Consider the following 22,820-nt stretch of genomic DNA (forward strand, 5'->3'; position numbering starts at 1 on the left):
ACCTGCCTGGGCATCAGGTCATAAGTGATTGTATCGTGCATCACTTGTTTTTTTGGTTTTTGGGGTTTTTTTCTCTCTTGAATTTTATTTCTCTTTTTGTTACCTCCCTTTTCCTTACAGTTACTATTATTATTATACTTCATGTCAATTATTAAACTGTTCTTATCTCATCCCATGGGCTTTACTTTTTTTCCCCAATTCTCCTCCCCATCCCACCGAGGGGTAGGGTGTGTGGAGGTGTGTGAGCAAGTGACTGAGTGGTACTTAGTTGCTGGCTGGGATTAAACCACAACAGCTTTCTGAACACTACCCAGGTTACATGCTTTTGAAATACCCCTCAGATTTGCTCAGCCTATTGGAGGAAATTCTCCATTTTCTTTTCTTTACCAACACATCCAAGTCTGGATATTCGTAACCCATGGATCCAGCAGGTTTGTCCTAGTTGTCTAGTAAATGTTACAAGTCATTTTAATACTACATGTCAGGCTTCAGTGCTCTTTATTATGGACAGCCACAAGCTCTATTGATTCAGGAAGTCAGTATTTCAGTGGTTTGTATTTAACATTTTCAATGATACCGCAAGGAATAGAAATTCAATCTTAAAAGGCTACACCTTTCTGTTGAGGCCAATCTGCTAGAGATGATACACCAGCCATAGTTGATGTACACTAAACTTCCAGACAATCTCTTTAACAAAATCAAGAATAGTCTTGATTCTGAGGAAGTGTACGCAATTCTTAAACAATTAGATAATGATCTTCATACAGATTGAAATGTGATGGAAGCAAACCAGAATGGGCCAGAAGATGGGGGTGTACAGTATGACGTAAGAGACTCAAGAGAAGGGTCCCAATTTCCAGAACACACCAATTGCCTGTCCATGAAAAAACACCTTCCACAACAGAAGCTATAGAGTAGGAGAAGAAAAAGGATTGGAAGAACTAACACAACCAGAACAACCATGTGTCAATTTTTAATAGTATTGTCACCAGTGCCTACATCATTTCAAACACAGACTCAGGCAGATTGATTCTATTCTTTAGTGCGTGTCTGGAAGACTGAGGTATTCATGCTTCCATACCTCTGTGAAGTACTTTAAGACCTGTACTGTAAGCAAGGATAATTATTCCCAGCTTCACTTTTGATCAGGAGAGTGGTAAGCACACTGAAGAAAGGGTTTTAAAGTCTTAAATGCAATAGTAAAGTCGTAACATACGACTGAAAATTCTGTCTAAATCCATTGTGGCAATATTAGATTTTGCAACTTTAAACTGTACACATGATGACACATCACCAGGTTTATTGCAATATTGACAGAACAAGATAAAGCTGAAACTTGCTACTCTGTTATACTGCCTTATGTTTAAGCTATATCTTTAAAAGGCAAGTACGCTAGATTTGTTATTGAAACAGGTTTGGTTCAACTTCCATGTTTCTCCATTTGCCTAGGTAAGTCACTTTTTAAAGAAATGGTTTTTGGCACTGTGCCACAGACACAAAGTCCAAGTAAATCCTTATTACACAGATCACTGACCTGAATCTACTGATACTCTTACATTCTTGCCCATCACTCCAGCTTGTCAAGCAAGCTCACTAAATTCCAGACTTGAAGCATACACAATTTCAGTTGAGAAAAGTCACACACCTTACAGAATAGCCATTGAAAAACTTCTACCATTACCTTTCCTTAAAAGGAATGAAAAACTATTTCTGTTTCTCTAAGAATTTATACCAAAACCAAATCAAAACTATGCTCCTTTAAGGCAGGGGGAAAAAAGCCACATACAAAAGAATTTAGCCAGCTGACTCCTGCTTCTTAAACCACATTAAACCAATTAATTTGTGCAATGGTTTGTCTTTAAAAACTTTCTCAACTTTTGCTCTGTTGCACTTCGATTTTTAACTGTAATTTTAAGAGAGATCTAAACAACTGTAAGCCTTATATTACAACCTTATGAACACATTACATGTAACATAGTAATTTGTTATTATCAAAACATTCTCACAATGGTATTGCTAAATAAAAATTACCACGCTCATTTTAATGCAGCTATGACACCACTAGGTTTGCCACTTGTCAAAAGATGTTAAAATAGATAGTCTCCTTCATGAACTTGAGCCTCAGAAAACAAACTGAAAGTTTCACAAACCCACCTTATATTCTGTTTGTGTTGGAGAAATCACGATTAAGAAAAGCATGGGTTTTGATTGTGGATTTTTTTTTTTAATTTTAGATCAGATGACAGAGCTGGATTACCAGCTCTGCGTGCAGTTTGATAATGCACAGCTACACCCCTATGTAGCAGTACACATTAGTTGTTACTTTTATTAATAGAGGCAGAAACTAGATCGGGTTGGGGGAACTGATTATTTTAAATACCCTCCTTTTTTCAGGAAGAGGCTTCCTTCAGCAGCTCAAAAAGCCTCCAGACAAGGGCTAAAAGTGCAGCTTCCTGGGTCTAACTTTGTTTTGTACCTCAACAGCAAAATAAAACAAAATCCAGCCTAATGAGGTGGCAAACCCAGCAGTCACAGGTGTTAGCAGGAAGTTACTACAGCACCAAAACAATGGAAAAGATGGATTTACAGATAATTTATTATTCCTACCTTCCAAATACTTAGAGACTTTCTCCATTCGAACTGCCATATGGTAAAGAGAATGAATAGAAAGATGTAATGTTTAGCTTTAAAATCATCTACAGAAAACAAGCCCAAAAACATTTGGAGTTGTGATTATTAGTAGTATAAAGGAAGTTAGTCGTCCGAACCTGAAGTTAGGTCAGATCCTCTGTTCTTTTTATCTTCTACTATTTCATAGAACGGGCCTATTACTTGTAGTAATTCTTCAACTTTGTCCGTCATTGGCATACTCTCAAGAATCTGCACAAGTCCAAAATATGAAGCATCTTATGAAACAGCACTTCAAAAATTCATTCATTTCAACTGATTTTAGAAACTGCTGCTCATTGTAAAACTCAGTAACATTTCATTAAATCACTTAACATATCATTCTGATTTTTTTTTTATTAAAAAGGAAACCAACATAAAGTTAATTTACCAAACAATAATCTTAACTAGCTGTATTAACTTCTTTTGGGTGAAGAGCAGATGGAAGAGCTAATGCGTTTGCCAACACTAAAGGACAGCCTCAGCATAGTATTGGACCTTGGAATCCATGATTTCAGCAATTTCAAACTAAACCAACTCAAAGTTCAACAGACCGCAGTTATTATCTGATGCAATTTATTTTACAGACATGTCTTCCCACAGAGAAAATGAAACTGAAAGACTTTTTCTTAGGGGATTCTTCGTATTTCTCAAACCCCACCATCTTCAATGGAATGTAAGGAGCAGACCAGAAGTGCTCTACTGGGTCCCTCTAAACCCAAACAACAAAATGGACAGAATACAGCAGAACTGGGACAGTGCAAGTAACTTAGAAGAAGTGCAAGCTAGAACAAAGGTCTGCTGTTGAAGTCATTTGATAAAAGATTATACATTTTAAGTTACTGAACCAACACCTTTGATCGTCTGATGCAAGATTTTAAATCTAAAAGATTCAACAGATTTGATTATCAAATATTAAAGTGTATATTATTGTCCCTTTTCAGTTTAAGTCCCCTCAACCAAGATTTTTGCCAATAGCTTTGCCCCTCTTTCATCCTCTACTTTTTATTATTATTTTTTGAAAAGAGGCAATAGCTGTAGGAAGACTCAGGTAGAAGCAAACTAAGGTATAGAACACCTTCTCCTCCAGGAGAGGACCAAGAAAGCAAGAGATGGAGGTACAAGCTGCCACAGAACATGCTACTCAAAAAGCACCAAGCACAGCATTAAGCAATTGAAGCAAAAGCTATAGCATCACTTCACAAAGCAGGAGCTCCAGGCACACTAGCAGGTAACAAGTCAACACTTGCAAAACAATCAAGGATATAAAAAGACAACAATCCTATCAAACTTCAGCTTCATTGCCACTTCCCTGATCTATTCAGTTTATGTAATTCATTCCATATTTGTTAGAGAGAAGTGCTCAGATACAGAGCTGTATATGAACCAGAGACAGGACAGTTTCACGATGTGATGGTTTGGGTTTCTGCTTTGTGGTTGGCTTTTTTTTTTTTAACTTCAGTAGCATTGAGAGAAACAAGAAACCTATTCTAGAATAACACTTGTATTTGCTATTTACTTCCATAGTCTGCACTGTAAACTATTCCATACACACACTTCTACAATGTCTGCACATAACTGCTCTGCATCTATTCTAAACAGACCTCAGTATAATCTCTGCAACCTGGAGGCATTCTTAGAATCTCACCATCCAGTTTCCGTTACAGTTTTGTAACTGCTAGCTTTTAGCACTAGATGAGCAAGAAAAAGAGCAAATACTTCTACAAACAAAATCAACTGCTTATTTACATAACCACTAGGCATAATATGCAATCTTAAAATTTGAAACTGCAAAATAAATTATGTATCCTGAATTACTGGGGGTTTTTGGGTATCAGACAATTCATACATGAAGATTCTTGCTTTAAATTAGAAAAACCATAGTTAACACCTTGCTTAGATATCACTCTAACATATAACAAAATAATCTATCTGAAGTGTAAATAATTAGTTTAAACAGTATTGCAATATGAAATTTCAGAACTGCTAAATTAACCTTAAACAAAATGTACCTGAGCTCAGATTCATCTTGGCTAAGACTAAGACATGTTTAGTCATCTCCCACCAGGACCTCAAAATCTCACCCACACCTTCTTCAACAGTGGTGATTTTCAAGGCTACCACATCAATAAAAGTATCTTGTGACAGGGTCATCCAATGCACATACAGCCCAAACACAATGTGTAAATGCTAGGGACATGCCCCAGGGGCAAGGCGGGTGAAGTATGGCAGTCTTATACACCCTTAGAACAGTCCTGTGGTATCAGTATAGAACTGGGGGGTTTGCCCCTTTAGACATGGATTCCTGCACAGCAACAGCTGAATGCCCACAGTGACACCACAAGGATTAGTGCAGTATGTGCTGACAGAACAACCTAGTGGATCTATCTGAAATGCACTACCATTGGTATTTCAAGTAGAATCAATCGGGTTGAAATACTAGCTTCAGCTTTTCCAAATGCGAGAGCTGAAACAGCACCAAAACAGGGTAAACAGATCTCCCCGTTTCAAAGCTGAGCAAGGCAAGTAGGCATTTGCTCTCCAGTCCTTACGTGTAATCTGCAGAGAGGCATAATATTTGTGCTTCATTAGGGTCATGTAAGTAGACTTCCTCACAGGAGGCTTACTAGGGCCTTTTGGGTTTTTTTTTTAATAACAAACTTTTCAGTTTCACTTAGTTTTAGTGTCCTGACCAAACCCATTACTGCACTGGGAAAAAAAAATTAAAAAAAAAAAAATCAGGGTACTGTACTGAGGTACTAACACATTTTGAATCCAAAATTTGAAATGAAGCACTAAGGCTTGTGGCATGCATTCAAAACAAATTATTAAAATGTTGCGGGACTTTTGACCAAATGAATACTATTTGGCCTTCTGTGTATTCTGGAGTTGTTTATTTCTCATTTTAAAGCAGCTACAGCAACACCAACAGGAGCTACATTACCAAAATTACAGATAGGAAAGACAACAGTAGTCAGACTCCAGCTCTTTGCCTAGTAAAAGTTTCTGTTCTATCAATCATGAAACATATTAAGAGTTTAGTGTCAAGATAGTGGCCTACAAGAAAAGTCAGTGTATTCGGAGTAGAACTTACATTTTCTCTCCTTAACACTAACCTCATTATAATAATAGATTACAGCCATACTTTTATCCAGATTGACAGTAAATAATGTTTAAACTGGAAAGGCCACCTAGTGAAAAGCTTAAGTGAAAAAGACTTCAGTGAAAATTAGTTATTAAAAACAACAAACTTTAATTCTGAATGTTTACTTCAGTTAATGCTGCAACTCCTGCTTAATACAGTAACTATGACTATTTACAAGTTACACATCTATTCCAAAAAAAATAAACCAAGTTACTCAATTCTAGCTGACTGTAACTATAACATACAAGGAATATTTTCAAGGCAAGTACAAGTAATTCAGGTTGCCGAGTCCTTGAAAAATCAATGATGGTTAAGTTTACATATTTGATTATACTTTCATGACTGGAGACATGAATGAAGCTTACTCCTGAAGTCCTTCTGGAGTGTTGGTTTTTATTCCTTTCCAAGATAAGCATCACTTACCTCTCTCAACTCTGAGAACTGAGGCAGTTTCCAGTAAAACAGCTTTTTTTGTTGTTGTACTTTAAGTTCCACTGTTTTCCTCACTGCCCCCTTTACAATGATTTCAATACTTCACTTTTCTTTAGCTCTGTCACTTGAGCTTCGTATCAGCCAGAGCTTTTATGTTTATCTGAAAACAATGCAAATGCTATAGCTTTGGAAGAAATGACATTATTATCTTCTCCCCACAGGCCAAACAGCATAGTACTGAAATGTAACAGTTCACATAGGGAAAAACTCATTTGGAGCTTTGACAATAGTAGTCAGCAAGAACATCCTCATGTTCCCCAATTTATTTCCGGAACATCTAATTCTAGAAGATCCCTTCCACTCATTATTAAGCTTACCTTTTTCATTTCTTCAACATAGGCTATCATGGCTTCTTCTTTGGACATGTCTCCCAAGGCACTCCAAGCATCCCTAGGAAAGGAAGTTGCATACATCTTCAGTATCTTCAGGGCCCACTGGATTTTTCCAGCCTGGCCTTAAGTAGGTCAGTTACATAACGTCCAGAGTTTCTCCAATACAAATAAAATGCAACAACAACTCATAACTTCCCCCCACCCCCAAGTCCAGATATATAATTTGCCAGGATAATCACACAGTGGTACATCAAGAAAGAAACAACAAACTGAACAGCCCATGGACTGAAGAGTTCCTCATTGAGCAGCTATGATTTTGTACCTGGTAAGATGTCAACAAGCCCAGACATGAGACACACACATTTTCCTTTTCATTAGGTTGCTTTTTTTTTTTTTTTTTTTTTCAAAGACCCTCTGCTGCAGGAAAAAGAGCAGGCACAGACACTTCAGCCACCACTTAAACAGTTCTCAGGAAGTTAGAACATGCTACAAGAAAAATCTATCCTTTTTGAGTTGAGAAAGGTTTGAGTCTAGTAGGTGAATAGTTAAACTATCACCCTTAGTTACCATAGCAGCTACTTATAATCTAAAAAAATTAAAAATCTCCCCCTCTCCAACTCTCTTAGACAGAAAACTCCAATCAAATTTATCAGTACTGTACAAGGAATCTGTCAGAACACAGACTGGAATAAAACATTTCCTTACTCAGTCTTGCACTTGATTTAACAGCATCCCTTCCTCCTGCCAGAGCATTTGTCCCGCTTAAGCAAAACCCCAAGCCTAGTGGCTCACATTTCAGCTACAACCAGCCAGGTGGGTGGGTGCTTACTGTCCTAGTCCCCTGCAAAGATACCTCTTTCACTCCAGCTTAGGGAGACTGGGGAGGAAGGAAGAAGGGGACCAGGAGGGGAGATCAAAGGAAATATTTCATAGATCCCAAGACCACCACAGCCATGAAGACAGCAATAATACTTGTTCTTCAGGACAAATTATTAAGATGTGATAAGCAAAGCATTCACATGGCTTTTCAAACATATCTTCGCTATATGGTGAATCAGAAGTTTTCCAGCACAAGGTAAATACAGTGGGAAGCCCTGCCACTGAGCAGACAAACCAGAAAGACCCATAAACCAGACCTCTCCCCAAGTGCTTGGAAGATGCATCAATGGCTGTCAGTGAGCACTTACTTCATCACTCATTCTGCAGAGCACCTACAATTTCATTCTACAACATGGGATAAACACTGCAGAGGTACCATGATGGTGCTCACCCAAGAAAAACCTGCCCGCCCACAGAACCCAAGGGAATGTTTCCACCTGTAACTCTGAGCTAGAAAGGTGAACACAACTGAAAACAAATTCAAGCATCAAAAGTCGTGAATGTTCTTGTTTTCAGAGAGAAATAAGCTCACTACACTCTTTCTTCAAGTGCCACTCCTAAACAGCTCCACTCCAAGCATAAGAAAAAAAAACAAACCCAACAACTCATGGAAGGTTACCATTTGTATCTACCAATCGGATCCCAAAATCCAGGTCGTGCAATGTTACAGGGTCCTTGTGTTGCTTGCTTATAAAAACTATAGAACTTGAGCATCATTTCATTCGTTGGCTGGAATGAACCTAGTGAAAGAATTTTAAAATACAATTAAATTGTAATCAAGAATATTAACAAGTATTTCACAAGCTCCATATTTCTGTGAGAAAGTAGCCTGCAGTTTGTTACAGCCTGAATCACAGCAGTACAATTTAAGTCAAAGAATACATTCACTTCACCTACCATGAATCAACACCACTGACAATATTTGCTTTACAAACAGCAAGTTTCAGACTGAGTTTCAGGGACTACAACCTTTACTACAAATGTCAGAATTCACAATTGCAATTAAAAGTAGTAACATAAAACAAGTGTCCTTTCAGTCAGTTTAAAGGGACAGATTTAGCTCCCAGTACACGAAGTATCTTGCAAGTAACTTTGCTATTACAAACAGTAACTTATTGAAAGACTCCAGAACTTAAAAAAAAAAAACAAAACAAACAAAACAAAAAAGAAACACAACAAACCCAGAACACAGCCTTCCACAGTGTTTTTGTTTACTTTGGGTATTTGACAGCCCTTTCAATAAGGATTTCACTGTATCTCTCGGTTTTGTTTTCTCTTTTTCCTTCGTGGAACACAGTTTTGTAGAGGTAGGAAATGTAAATACAGGCAGGGAAGATTCATAACCAATCCACTAAATCAAATATCTCAAGGTTCAGCTCTAGCCATTAGGATAAGTTTACCATGACCTTTACTTTGGTACTGCAACAAAACCAGCTCTACTTACACCAGAACTGGTGATGTATGTAATAACCAACTTTTTAAATTTTTTTAGTACTCTTATCAAAAAGATACATTCTGATGTTTTTGCCTTGCCGTTCTGTTAACCCTTTCAGCAGGGGGAACCCACGACAACAGCTCTGAAGGTCTCACACAAACTTGAGGGTTTCGGGGAGGCAGAGGCCCTTCCCCACAGGCCCGCACCGCGGGGAGCTGACAGCCCCCCCAGCCTCCCCCCCGGGGCACTCCTGCGGCGCCGGGAAGCCCCCGAACCGGCGCTGCTTCAGGAGAGGGGGCCGGCAGCACCCAGACCGAGATTGCCGAGCGGTTCCCAGCCGCCGCCTGCCGACGGCCGTCCGGCCCGGCCGGAGAAGGGCGGCCTCCCTGCCCTGCCCCGAGGCACCAGGCGGGCCGCGCCGCCGGCCCTGCCCGGGCACCGCTGGCCCGCAGCGAGCCGCCGCCGGCGGGAGAGGAGCCCCGGCCCCCCGCGCCCCGCCCGCCTCGCAGGTGCCAGTCGGGCAGCCAGGCCCCGCGCCGATGCCGCCACCGCCGCCGCCCCCCGGCCGCACTTACCGTTTTTGGGCAGGCTCTGGATCACCTTCACGGCCGCCTCGAACCGGGTGGCGTGTACGGAGCCGGTCTCCGCCATGTCCCCGTCCCCTCACCGCCCGCCGCCTCCTGCTCGGCCGCCGGGCCGCGTCCGGCGGGGCGGGCTCAGCTCAGCTTCCCTCGCCGCGGCGCCTGCAGCCGACCGCACGGGAGAGGGGCTGAGAGGCGCCGGGCCATACGCAACCAGCCACCGGCGGCGGGGTGCCCGGCCACCCAGCCCGACCCCCCAGCCCGCCCCTCCGGCAGGGCTGAGCACAGCCCGCCCAGCCCCTCGGACCGGCCTCGCCCCGCAGGCCGAGCGCGGCCCGCAACACCCCCGGCTCAGCAGAGACCCCACCCCTACCTTCGCCCCAGCTTCAGGCGCCCATGTTATGTCTCCCACAGCGGCGCCCTTCCCTTCCCCTCCCCTGGCACCGCCCCGGGCCCGCCAGGCGTACGCTGGGAAACGTAGTCCCCCGCCGCGGCCCGGCCGGCCCCACGCAGGTGTCCCCACCGCCCGGCCCCCAGCGCCTGCCCTTCCTCCCGCCGCCAGCGCCGGCCGCTGCCGCTCCGGCAGCCCCGCGCAGCGAGGGCCGAGAGCTGCGGGCTGCGGCCGGCGCGCCCCGGCGGCCAGGCTGAGGCCGAGGGGAGGCCTCAGGGCCAGCCTGTCCCCGGGGCCCCCCCGAAGCTGCTGTGGGCGCTGGCGGGCCCAGGCACGGCGCCCGAGAAGCGGCTGAAGTGCAGACCCCGGGGGGTCGTCCCTCGTGTGGACTGAGGAAAGAACTCCCTCCTTGATGTCTTTTGATTTTTTCCCCCCTTATTTCTTATTCTCTGCGTCCTTCCTACCCTTTCTCATCCCTGTTTGTATAGCAACAATTACATGGTAATGAACATTTCCAAACATGTCGTATTCCACCCATTTTATGGACTTTGGTTATCCTCTGATGATCCCCCACCACCCTGACAGGCAGCTTTGCTGCTTCCTCCCCTCCTCACAGCCATCCTCCTACTGACACCTAGCTCCACGTAATTCACCTACATTACCACTGTAGACACGTATTTTTGTAATAGCTTGAATGCCTCCTATTTACGTCAAAAATTTTAGGTTTGAGATTTTAAAAGCTTCGACCTTGGGGAGTAACTATTTCATGGTACAGGGAAGTACGGGTGAATACCAGCACAGTACCACCAGCTAGCTCAGGAGCTAAATGAATGGCCTTATTCAGAAGCACTGCGCATCCAGTACTCTGCGAAGTCCAACAAAAGTGTACTAAACCAACTGCTTTTGTAGCAAGTGGAATAATTTACCCAGGGAGCAACAGGATGAATTAATAGCCCCTTTGAATAGAATTGAGTACAAAATCTTGGCTTTCGAGTCAGTTCATTTATCTAGTACACAATATATATTTTAAATTCCACTGAAGGCAGTTGTGTGCTCACAGTATATGCCCTCTGGTGGGAAAGTAAAGCTCCAGAGAGGGAATTAGAGCAGATCAGCCCCTGCTCTGCTGAGCTAGTACATTCCACAAGGTCAGCAGCCAGCTGGCCAGGGGAAAGCTTTGCTGGAGAGAAGCTCACACTTCCAAAGGTGTTCAAATAGGATTCCCCGCACTGGGCAAATGATGAACCTGTGTTATGAACCACACTGCTCCACTCATGTGAACATTACAGACTAGTTTTTCTGAATTTTTCATTTCGACTGTTAGATTTCGAAAGCTTTTGTAAGCTTCATACTAAGATCTATCATCTTTTTTATCCATGAAGGTAGGAATGACAGAAGCTCAGATCAAAGGGAAGTGGTTTTTTGAAGATAAGTGGGTCTCTATATAAACATGGATCCTCTGAGTGTGCAACGAGTTAATTGCAAAAAAAATAATAATTGCATAAATTAAGAGCCTCTTGTGAGGCTGCTGATGTGTAAATTCTATTTACCTGAGAAAATCTATAATGACATTTGCCACTTTAATTGATTTAAGAGAAATACAGTCTGCATTTTATAATGAATGTTCCCAGACTTTCACTGGAAGTAGGCTTTAAGACATGCAAATGACAACCTATTTAATGGCTGTGCACAGAAACAGAAGCTGCTGTCTTTGCACTGAAGATGTGTGAGAATGTGAGATCTCCAGATGCAGAATGAGGCCCTTGAAGTAACCCAAAATAATCAGTACCATCATGCCCTGAGACAAGGATGAAATAGTAAATGAGAGGCAAATTTTGAGCACTGGTGAGCCTGTAAGAACGTATCACAAATGACTAGTTAATATAAGTGCTCATATATAATATACTAATATACTCACTCTCTAATTGACATTGCTATTAGCTGTCCCTATGTGTACATTTTGCATTCTTACTGCAGTGACTTCCCGGTAGGGTTAACAATAGTCAAATGTGGAGTACAGGTAATAAAGAAGACCCTCTCATCTGTTGCAGACATCCAGGAATGGATCTGCAGCTTTATCTCAAGCTGAGGATCTAGACTCCTTCCTTTAGGTAACAAAATCATATGACTTTTCTCTGTTGTCTACTGAGTACCTACCGGGAATGACCACATCCTTGTAAAATCTAATTATAACCTATGTGTTGAACTGGGCTGTGTTTCTATGGCTCGGCAAGGGCAGTCTCTGAAGCAATCCTAAGTATAAACAGCTCTTATTCTTTTTTTGGTTCAGTGTATGAGAAGTTAAACACCAGGAGCTGTGACAGAAAGACTGACCAGTAATGCCCATCAGTTGAGATGTGAGAGAGGAGACATCGTGGTACTCTGCTACCGGTGTGATTTGGCAGTGAGCACAATGTGTGACACTTAGCATGTCTGAGTGCTTTGCTGTCCTCACACTTCACTTAGTGTTTCACAAACGACTTACGGAGAGCCTGTGTATTGCTAATATGAGATATTCCAGGCCGTGTTGCAACACATACGATCTTGCATGGAAGCACGCTGTTGTGGTTGCTGAAGGAGTACACTTACGGGATGTCTGGAGAAAAGGCAGACAGGCATGATCCTCAGTGTAACCTTGGATTTATCCTTCACAGATGGATTAGGTATGGTTATTGAGTCCAGTGGTGTTATGGCACAGGACAGTCTATCAAAGTTTGATGTGTTGAGCTACCTTGCAATCCTCATTTTGTGCTGTATGTAAGCTGCCACTGTCCCTACATGTTCTCACTTGGATCCCAGTTCTGCTTTAGTTTTCTAGCAGTTGCTTCCAATGCCAAGCTACACGCTAGTCCAGCTTGAAGAGCACCTTTATTTTACTTGAGGGACAAAGGAGTTAGTTAAATTATGCAAGTGAAAAGCAGAAACTGGAACCAATTATGCCTATTGCTCCCTCAAGGGTCTGAATCATAGCAGTGTATTTTACAGAAATATTTTTAAATGGTTCTTAAGAAAGTAGACCATAGTCTCATATGCATTATGAGCAAGTTCTGTAAGCTACCAAATCTAAGAGCATGTAATTTTAGCAAAGCTTACTTTTTGAAGTATGTAATCCAGCAGGGAAGGAGAATGAATTATTTAAAACCTAATATTCATAATTATGAAGAACGAAATTAGCATTACAATTTCTAAGTCAAATCTACATGCTGATGAAGAATGGAAAGATGTTGTCTAAGAAGGGTAGAGCTTTTCATAAGGAGTAGTTTTCTGCATTGTTTACAGTAGAAAGACTAATGTATCAAATGACATTTACTTACAGGATTTTTTAATGAAATCATGAAGGATATTTGTTTCAAAATCAACAGCTATGAAGAAAGAGAACTATTTGCCTGCCATGAATATGGCAAAAACAGCAGCTGAAGTTTGTTCACCTATGTAGACCAATCCCTGTTCTTCAGGAAAAGCCCTTTGGGCAATGGATTAGTTTGACACAAATAAGAACACTTTTGGGGATGGAAGTTTCCTTGTGAGGTTCAGATACACCCCTTAATAACTCGATACTTGACTAGAAATACCAATTCATTTCACAGTTGGGGATTAAGTAATGGAATTATTTTTAACCATTATTAACATTTGCCTAAGGATTAGGGTCCATGTTGTCAAAGGTGTTAAAATTAATACAATCCCATCTCAAATGTCTTTTAGGCTAATTAATTCAGGTATCTAAGGTCTTTCAGTAATCACTATTTTGAGCCGCATTTTGGTTTCCCTCCGTGTATCCACACTTCTCACATATTAAAAAAAAAAAGATGCAGTAACATAAGTATAAATTTAGATCCATTTAATAAAATGCTCTTTGAAGAACAAAATATGATCATACTTCCAAAGACATTTAGCAGCATTTGACTTTGCATTGAACCATACAGTACTTATGAAGTCAAAACCTTTTACAGGTTTATATCTTTGTATGTCTAAAGTATAATGCAGTGCTATATTGTATCTTAAGCCCCTCTTTTTTTCTCCAAGCTTACTATTAATTTCTTTTATGAAATTTTTAATAAAGTTCAGTTTTCCTTACTGCCTCAAGGTATTATTCTTTGTAGAGCCAGCAGATAGTTATAAGAGAATTGTTCAGATTTCACATATTCTAGAAAGAACATTCAAAAAATCCTGTTCCCTTACACGGCCACGAACTGAGCTTTGAAAAGTATGTAGTTTCAGCTTGCAGCAATGACAAACTGTGTCTTATAAATAGGCAACTCATAACAAATACTTACTCTTTTTCCTTCAGTCAAAAATACAATATCTGGAGGTCAAATTGTGCTGTCATTTACAGTGATGCAAATTTGGAAGTTACTTGATTGATATTTACGGTGTTACACACTTTCATAATGCAAATGATTAGAATTTGACTCTGAAAAATCTAACCATTTCTGGTATATTATATCTGTTTTGACATCTGTGCTTCTTATCTTCACAGTTACTGCTGCTAAAGTTTAGAAGCCTATCCTTGTGTAATTTGCCTCTTGGGAACAGCAAACAAAATACTGTGACTGTATCATATTAATGTGCTTATGCAATGGCATATTTATAGCCAGACAGCACTTGTGATATTCCCCCCCCAATATCTGCAAGGGAAAAAACCAAAACATCCTTAGTTTATGCATGTTGTTTTAAAACCTAGCAAAAGAGAATTATTATTCTTTCTAGCGAATCTGAAAAATGACTTTGTGGAAATCTTTTCACGGCACACATTTACCAGTGTGCAAAACCTGGAATATAACTAGCAAAAAATAACTGAACTATGTTTCAGGCCCGTGTCTATCATGTTACATGTTTATTCAGGCAGAAAATATAACACTGTGGTTTTGGTCAATGGGTTTCAACAACCTAATCTAACAGATTGGGAGTGATTTACTGGAGTTAATTTACTCCAATAAACAAACTCTCAGAAGGATTTAAGACTGAGTTTAATTGGGTGTCTCAGCACAGGACCACCACTTCATTACAACCCCCGTAAGCACCAAGCTCTGTTGCTGAACATGTCCTAGCAAAAAATGAGACTTCCTTAGAAGTTAGTGCCAGCTAGACACTTTTCCCAGCTATACACCACAGCTTTTTCACTCCCATATTCAGGTCGGGTCTGGTACTGGACATTATCTAAGGAAGTTTATCTGGGAAGCTTTGTTGATAAATGTTTTTGACATTCAGGAACTATTTCATTTTATACTGTTAGATCACTTCTGCTTGACTGAAATAAAGGAATCACCTCTGTTTCAGAGTTGAGGGGTGTCCATTTCACTGAATTGAGATGGGTGAACTGCAGCAACGTACAGCATCTCAAGATCAGAACCTCCCAGCTTTTGCCATTTTAAACAGAGAGATAACTCTTAGGCTAAGAATTCTTAAGCAGGAAGTTATTGCATGAATAAATGGGATGGATGAAAACTTAGGAAATTAAGTGTCTTAAGTGTGTTTTACTTTCCTTTGTGCTAAAGTGTTCTGGTTACTACAACATATGTTCATCATGAGAAGCTTAATATCAAAGGTACTGTAAATGCTGGAAAGGTTAATGAGACAAGTCAGCTCTTCCCCAAAAAGGTAGAAGAAAAAAAAAAAATCAAAGAACCTGCTGAATAGTTTTCTAAGTAAATTACTGTTGGTTTCTAAAATGTCCCCAAGAAACAGAGACAATTGAGCTGTATGAAATAAAAATGATTGAATCCACAGAGGCCTTTGAATACACCTGAACATAGGTGTTTAAAGATCAAGTCACTCTGCTGCAAATACAGATCGAAATGCAGCCCTAAACTAAGAGGGAAGTTGGGCATCCACATCACTGTGACAACAGTCGCATTGGAGTCTGTCACACTGAGTAATCAAACAGAGGGCAAAGGGCAGTTTCAGGAGGCATTATAAGCCTTCAGCCAAAGATGTACTCATCAAAGAGCCCAAGTTTTCAGTGTCATATAGACCGTTTTAAAACATCCTGAAATGAAATGTTAGTATTTTGCCATGTGAAAGGAACAGAACAACAAAATATGGCCTAGTTCTTCTAATTGTTTGCCTAGCTTTTATTACCTGTTTTCAATCTTTCCGTAGCTTTGTTAGCTGGGTTACAGAACTCACTATTATCCTCCTGAAGGGTTCTCCAACAACCCTACAAAACCTTATAAAAAGAAATCAAGCAACCCCTTGATTTCTTTTATTTAGAATTGAATTCACTGCTGCTTACACCCCAGTGAATTCATTCTTCCATTCTTATGTCTTCCCAATATTTTAACATCTTTCTGGAATCATAGATACTACTGGTAGGTACAGTGCTGCAGGAATACTTGTATTAATGTCAGAGGCAATAGAGGACTGAGGTATTGCCTTCTCCAGACTCAATATTCTCATTTTTATGTCCAGAATTCATTGACCCTTTTGGGTGTAGAGGGGGGTAAAGGCCTCAAAGCAAGGAATCCTCATACCCTGCTTGTAGCTGAGGACCCACGTTATAAGTGTGTACTCTTAAAGCTTTTGTTCAGAGTGATGGAACGATACTTGGTCGTATTCGGTTGCTCTGTTTTTGCAACTATCAGATTATTCTATCATGTAAGTCTGTTCTTTTTAATTATTTGTCACTTTTCTAATCACTGTGCTCTCTGCAAATTTTATCAGCAGTGATTTTATTGTTTTCTTGTAGGTTATTCAGAATAAGTTAAACAACAAGGAGTCGAGGTTGGTACACCCTTCATGACCACATTTGAAGTCTGTCAGCCATTTTTTTATTTAAGACTCACCATAATGATTTTATATTGCAATAATAATTTATTTTAAAGATTATTATTGTAGTTTCTTAATCAAAACATTATGCAGCCAGATAATTTACAGAAGTATAAATACATTTCTACAACAGTTACATTTGCCCATCAAACTTGTGTTCTAACAAAAAGGAGTATTGAGTTATCCTGCATATATGTATACTTCTCCATACATTCATATTGATTTGCATTAATTAAATTATCCTTCTTTAATCCTTTCTTAATGGAATATCCTATTAGTCATTCTGTCGTATACTTCAGATCAATATTAAATTGATAGGACCACAACACCTATATATCTTTTTTTCAATATTGGTACAACCTTTGCTTTCTTTCGGTGCTCTGGAACTTCTCCAGTGTTTGAAAACTGACTGAGAATGAATATTAACAGTCCATAATGCTCTTTGCTGGCTCATTTAACAGTCTTGGATGTGATTAATCTGTACATGCTGATTTAAGAAGATCTAAATTTAGAACCTGCAGATAACTAGATGTCCCTTGATTTTCCTTTTAATGTAAATTAAAAAAAAGGTTTTAAACACTGTGATTAAAGATCTCTTTTTGTTGCTGTGTTCACTCTCCTGGTATTTTATTGTTTCACTGTCTCTTTGAAATCATGCAGGTGGAAGGGCCTCTGAATTTCTAAATTATTTTTTTTAGAAAGGAAGCTACATATTTCTTTGCAGATTACCTTTGACTTGTATGAACCCTTGGGATAAATGCCTGTCAGCTACCTTCGCAAATGATGCATTATAAGCAGCTCAATCCTGTTTCTAACTTTTGCAGGAGTGGGCTGTGGTTCATTTTTCACTTAATAGCTTTCCATGTGCTTTCCCATTCTTTTGTATGGTAGTTCTAAAAAGAAAAAAAAGTCTTAAAAAATAAAGCTTTTGATTAGTAGGGTTGTCTATCCCAATGTCTAAATTTCTATGTCTTGAGAAATGTACCGTGGACACTATTTACTGACTTCCTTTTTCAGGACGTTTTAGAAATATTTAAGTCTTTGGAGAAAATACACAAATGTATTTCAGTTTTATAATAGAGGAAACAATGCGATGACCAACTATATACACATATATTTGTAGATATATAATACATAAAGTAGTGATGTTATATTTGACATTGATGAATACATTATAAGCTGTTGGTAAAAGCAATATATTAGTTTTACACAGATCAAAGGAAGAGACTGGACAGCCCATTCCTCCCTGGATTAGGTGGTTGTGCTGTGGCTCACGTGCAAGTGGGGTGCTCTTTGCTGTGCAAGCCTTCAGACCCCACTCCTACCACAACTCCCCCATTCCTCTGCGTAAACAAATCCAAAACTGCATGGGGGACAGAGGAAGGAATGCGAGATATTCACAATACAGAGACTAAACCACTGTAACCACAGCCCAGATCTGTGTCTTTTGAAGGCAAAATAGCAGTTGTGCTAAGTCTGTGATCATGCACATGTTCATATGAGCACCCCACTGATTTTGCAATAGTAAAATTAAGTCCTGTGTACGTTTACAAGGTGGAGCTCTTGGCTGTCAGGAATTCTGGTATTGTGTTTTTCTTCTGCCACCTGCCATTACCCTTATTTCTTGAACCAGATTTGCATTCACAGTAGGGCTCACAGACGGGTATTTTCTAAATCATTGCGGGTTTCATGTTGCTGTGTGCTGTCATCTGCATCACTAAAGCATAATTGTAGTATATTTCATTAAAGAATCTAAGGCAAAACTAGTATAGGGAATCAATGATGAGATAAATATGCACAACACTGATAAAATTATTACTTTTTTAACCTCAGATATCAAAAATATGAAGTTGTCTCACATGTAATGAAGTGGAAAATTTGGAGGTACAAAGAAGCAGAATAAGTACTCAAATCAATGGATCTGGATATTTTACATTACTGAAAAGAGCTATAGCAAGGGGGTTGGGAGTGACTTGAGAAAACACATTTAAAACAGTTTTATTAAAAGTAAATGAAGACTCATGCCCACCCTAGAAAGCAGCTCTGTGGTGCCTGTTCAGTCATTTTTGCTTCCTCTGGTCTGTGTCTCCTTCTCATGTGCCTCAAGTTATGTGCTTCCTGGTGGGGCCCACCATATTCAGAGCATTTGTTACCACACTGAAGCTCTTTAAAATGCATACCATGTGTGCACAAAATGTCTTCGTTTATCAGATTAGCTTACAGATCAGGCACTATTCAAAAGCAGAATGGTGCTAGATCAAGGGTGCCAACCCCCCCTGCAGTGAAACCGAATTCCCCCTTCAGTCAAAGGCTGGGAATTAAGAACAAAACAGACACAAATGATTAATTTTCAAGTTTTACCCCCTTTTAATTGATAGAATTACATTACTTTTTAATAAAGTAAATAAACCTTCCAAGCTCTTTCCACCAGCACAGGCTACATTCACACATTGGCTGCCAGCTGTTTCCAAGACGGCTGAAGAGCTGCCCACCTCCTGCACATCCCCGCTGCTGATTGCTGCCCCTCTGATCTGCCCCTGCAACTGCTCTCATAAATGCTCCTGTACTCATTTCAGCCAGAGCAAACCAGGTTCAGTTAAACAGTTTAAAGGTGCTGATGAAGTCATTGCTACAGATGTGTCTTGGTGGAGCTCTGTGAGGATGGCTGAGCCTGGCGCTACAAAACCATGCCAGCACAAGCCTCTTGCATGGATGCAGATGTTTTAGCAAACTTCCAGGGTCATGACACAGTTGGTCTTGTCACTGGGGTTAGTTACGCTGTCCTGTAGTGAAGAACCAGGCTCCCACAGCTAAGCTAAAGCACTGTGGCAATACAATAACAGGTTTTTCTGTCCTGCCAGAGCATACTTTTTGTTTTACTGGTGCTTTTGTATTTATGAGGGAGACACACTCATTCATTTATACTCACACAGTAGTCAGGTGTGTCCTAAACATGTGGATTAGGTAGGCAGATAGGATCAATTCTTTCATCCTGCTGTGACGTAATTTCATTCATGTAATGTGGCCCTCCCTGAATAATAAACCTGGCAGTACGTTTTATAGTAAACAGATTTCTGTCCTTTCCCTTCTACAAGTATGATATTGAGAAATGGTTGAGCAAAACCAAATAGCATTAATTGGTAGGAGAAGATGTGCTAAATTATCCTGCATTAATTATTGAGTAATATAATCAAATATCAAAACAGATTTCTAAATATTAGGAATAGTAAGAAGGAAGAAGTCATATTCATACTAACCCTCCAGCTAGTCTCAGAGACATACATTGCCTTTGTGTCCTGAATGTAGCTTTCAGATTACTGATCTATATAAAACCAAACCCTCTTGTGACTAAACCTCTTCCTCCTAACCAGCTGAGAAGGCTAAGAAATATGAGTTACATCAAATACAGTTTTCAGGTTTACTCGCTATCATAGAAAACAATTGGTGCATTGATTTGATAAATAAATATATGACAACTGAAGGCAAATCATGTTATTTTTTTATTTTGGAGTTTTCCTACATAAATTCAGAAGAAAAATTATATGAGAGATCTGGTTGGGGGATGGTGGCAGACACACAAAACCAGCCTATGGTTGTGAGATTTCTGACATACATTAAGGCATGAATTTGCAATTGATATAACTGTTTTGGTATTACCCTGCATAGAAAAACCTCATTTCACAATGAATAAGCCTTTGTGCTTATTTTATATTTTGTAGCTTGTGAGCTACTTTGAGACAAAACACTTTCTTTTACTTGATTAAAAACTTTCACACAAAAATGGTTATACATGGGACAGTATAATTTTTACAATCTATTTTCTGAATAAGCCCTAGCAATGGATTAAACATGAGTAGTTAGCTTGTTGCTGTGACCCTTATTCCTGGCCAGTTATAAATAAATATATTCCCCTGTGGCTTCACTAAACCTTTGAAAAGTACATTTGTATGCAAATCTATGAAAAGTCATACGGCAGTGTCACCCTTAGCATTGCACAAGGTGTGCATACCATAGCAGACTGTGGAACAGTCTGACAGCTGATGTAGTGGAAGCTCCAGGCCATTTTCAGGAGGGACATTTGAAATTAGAGAGCATAAAAAACTGGACTATGAAGTACAGAAAACAATTTTGCCATATTAAGGAGACAGACTGGATGACCTGCTAGGCCTTCCTATTAGTATTTTCTACTGATATACACAATATTCTCATAGTCATTTACTAGTTCTTACTAGTACCGCTTAAGGGGTAAAGTAAGTGATACTCTGATCTAGAAAATGCTGGTGTCTGCCACGTGCCAAGGGCATGGTTAGTAGCTACCAGCCTAACCCTAGTGCATGGTGGCCAGTGGTGACCATGCTGGGAGGTAGCAGGGCTGTGACTGACACCCTGCTACGTTAACCAACACCACCTGCCCTTCAGCTGCACTGCAGCAACAGAATAGCTTAAGCTGTAGGCTAGTATTACAGGTCGATGTAGTTTACATCCATCACAGAACTGTAATGGAAAATCACTTTATAGCAATTTTATTGTTGTAATAGACTATTACAGCATAAGGCTATTGTAGGTAACAAAGAGGTAACTGAAATGAGGCTTTTTCAGTTATGAAGACATAATATCTTCAAAAGAGGTACCGTCTGTCAGATTTGTTGTACTTTCCTAATGCAGAACAAGAAAGCATTTGAATACTGAATTATTTTATCTGAAATGAGATAAGGAGCCTTTCAGACCACACAATAAAAATAATTAAAAACTATCTCTATTAGCCATTTAAGCAAAGATATTCAGCCCAATTTTTTTTGACAAAACATTTTTTCTTTCACTGGAAACCAAAAGAGCTTTCAAAAGAGAGCCTGTTGCAACAACATTCTAGGATATAAAAACCCTGCCACCTCTATTAGCCTGGATGATGATAACCGCCAAAGTATCATGTTGTCTATGAGATCATAAAATGATGGTGCTCACTAGGTAATTAGCTGGTCAATATACTGTTTCAGCCTGCTAAGAGTTCAGTGTGTGGTCAACATCAGTATCAACATCAGGATTTGATTTTTCAGATCTACACCAAATGATCTTTACATAGCAGGAGTAACTGGCAACGATTGTAGATCATACTCCACAGTTTTCTGTGAATTTTTTGGCTATTGTGAGAAAATGAGAGAAAATAAGTTCCTGAGTTCAAGTCTATGTCCTGTGTAGGAAGTGTCTCTGTTTTTTTTAGTGCTCTCCTCAGCCTGCCTGTTCTCTGCCATAATGAGCCCATCCTGTTGCACCACATACCTAAACAATCTGCATCTCATCATAGTTCCTCTTGACCTATTTGTCTTCTCCTCCTTTTTCACACCTGTACATGCCCCTTCTTCCTGGCCCCTGACCCCTCCCCCCCCCCGCTATCTCTTGTTGCAGAATTCATTATACTGTTACACTCCAAGTGCCAGGGGATACGAGCCCTCTATACAGTTATCCATCACAGCAATATTGGGTGTTGGGGAAAAAAAAAAAAAAAGCAGAGAAAATGCCTTGGCCTTTGCAGTGCAGAGTGAAACATCGTCAGTGGAGCCCAATTACTCAGTGGATGTATCTTAACTCCTAAGAACTCTACTGAGAGTATGCAATTATTGCTTTTAGAAACTTAGGAATTAACCAAATTTTGTCAGATTTTGTCAGGAAGAGCAGGAGGTATGACCCTGAAACTACCTTCTGCTGAATTTGAAAGTCCTCATTGAAAATATAGAACTGCTGGGGGTTTGACCTCTTGGCTGAAATATTTGTAATGGATTCAATAGAAAGTATTTTTTCTTCTTTCCACCTCACAAGTTCCTTGAAGGGGAAAAATAAAGTCTGAAATAGGAATATGTGCTACTGGGGCTAAATTAAGACTGCTAAAGGTATAAGCAACTGAAAGCAAAGCATTACAAGGGGAAATTTAACTACAAATTTCACATACAGTACAGTGAGGTGTCTATAATGTATCTTCCCTGTAAAACCATCTTGATCTCTTTCGCAGTCAGAACAGTATTAAATAAACCTTTTTTCTCCTTAGTGTATAAGCAGAGTTATCTAGTTATGAGACATCTTCCAACTGATGTAAAAACCTAGATAGGCTCCACCTTATACACTGAAGAAATTTTGAGAA

General features: G+C 40.0%; 1 protein-coding gene across 4 annotated transcripts in view; it reads right to left on the reverse strand.

Annotated features, from left to right (window-relative positions):
- Positions 1–22,051, reverse strand: part of ACBD5 (acyl-CoA binding domain containing 5) — a gene marked incomplete at its 3' end in the record, with an annotated part of 44,062 nt that extends 22,011 nt beyond the window's left edge. The window contains exons 1-6 of one of the 4 annotated variants that reach the window (XM_080386029.1): positions 9,905–22,048; positions 9,526–9,693; positions 8,135–8,255; positions 6,622–6,694; positions 2,769–2,880; positions 2,608–2,640 (exon numbers count right to left, since the gene is read on the reverse strand). In XM_080386029.1, the coding sequence (XP_080242155.1) occupies positions 2,608–2,640; positions 2,769–2,880; positions 6,622–6,694; positions 8,135–8,255; positions 9,526–9,601 (415 nt within the window). In that variant the 5' untranslated portion in view covers positions 9,602–9,693; positions 9,905–22,048. Of the gene's footprint in view, positions 1–2,607; positions 2,641–2,768; positions 2,881–6,621; positions 6,695–8,134; positions 8,256–9,525; positions 9,694–9,904 lie in introns of all 4 variants that reach the window. The other 3 variants (XM_080386030.1, XM_080386031.1, XM_080386032.1) reach the window with 3 other exon arrangements.
- Between the last annotated feature and the right edge of the window lie 769 nt (positions 22,052–22,820).

The sequence above is a fragment of the Falco punctatus genome, assembly GCF_963210335.1.
Source record: "Falco punctatus genome assembly, chromosome: 4".
NCBI lineage: Eukaryota > Metazoa > Chordata > Aves > Falconiformes > Falconidae > Falco > Falco punctatus.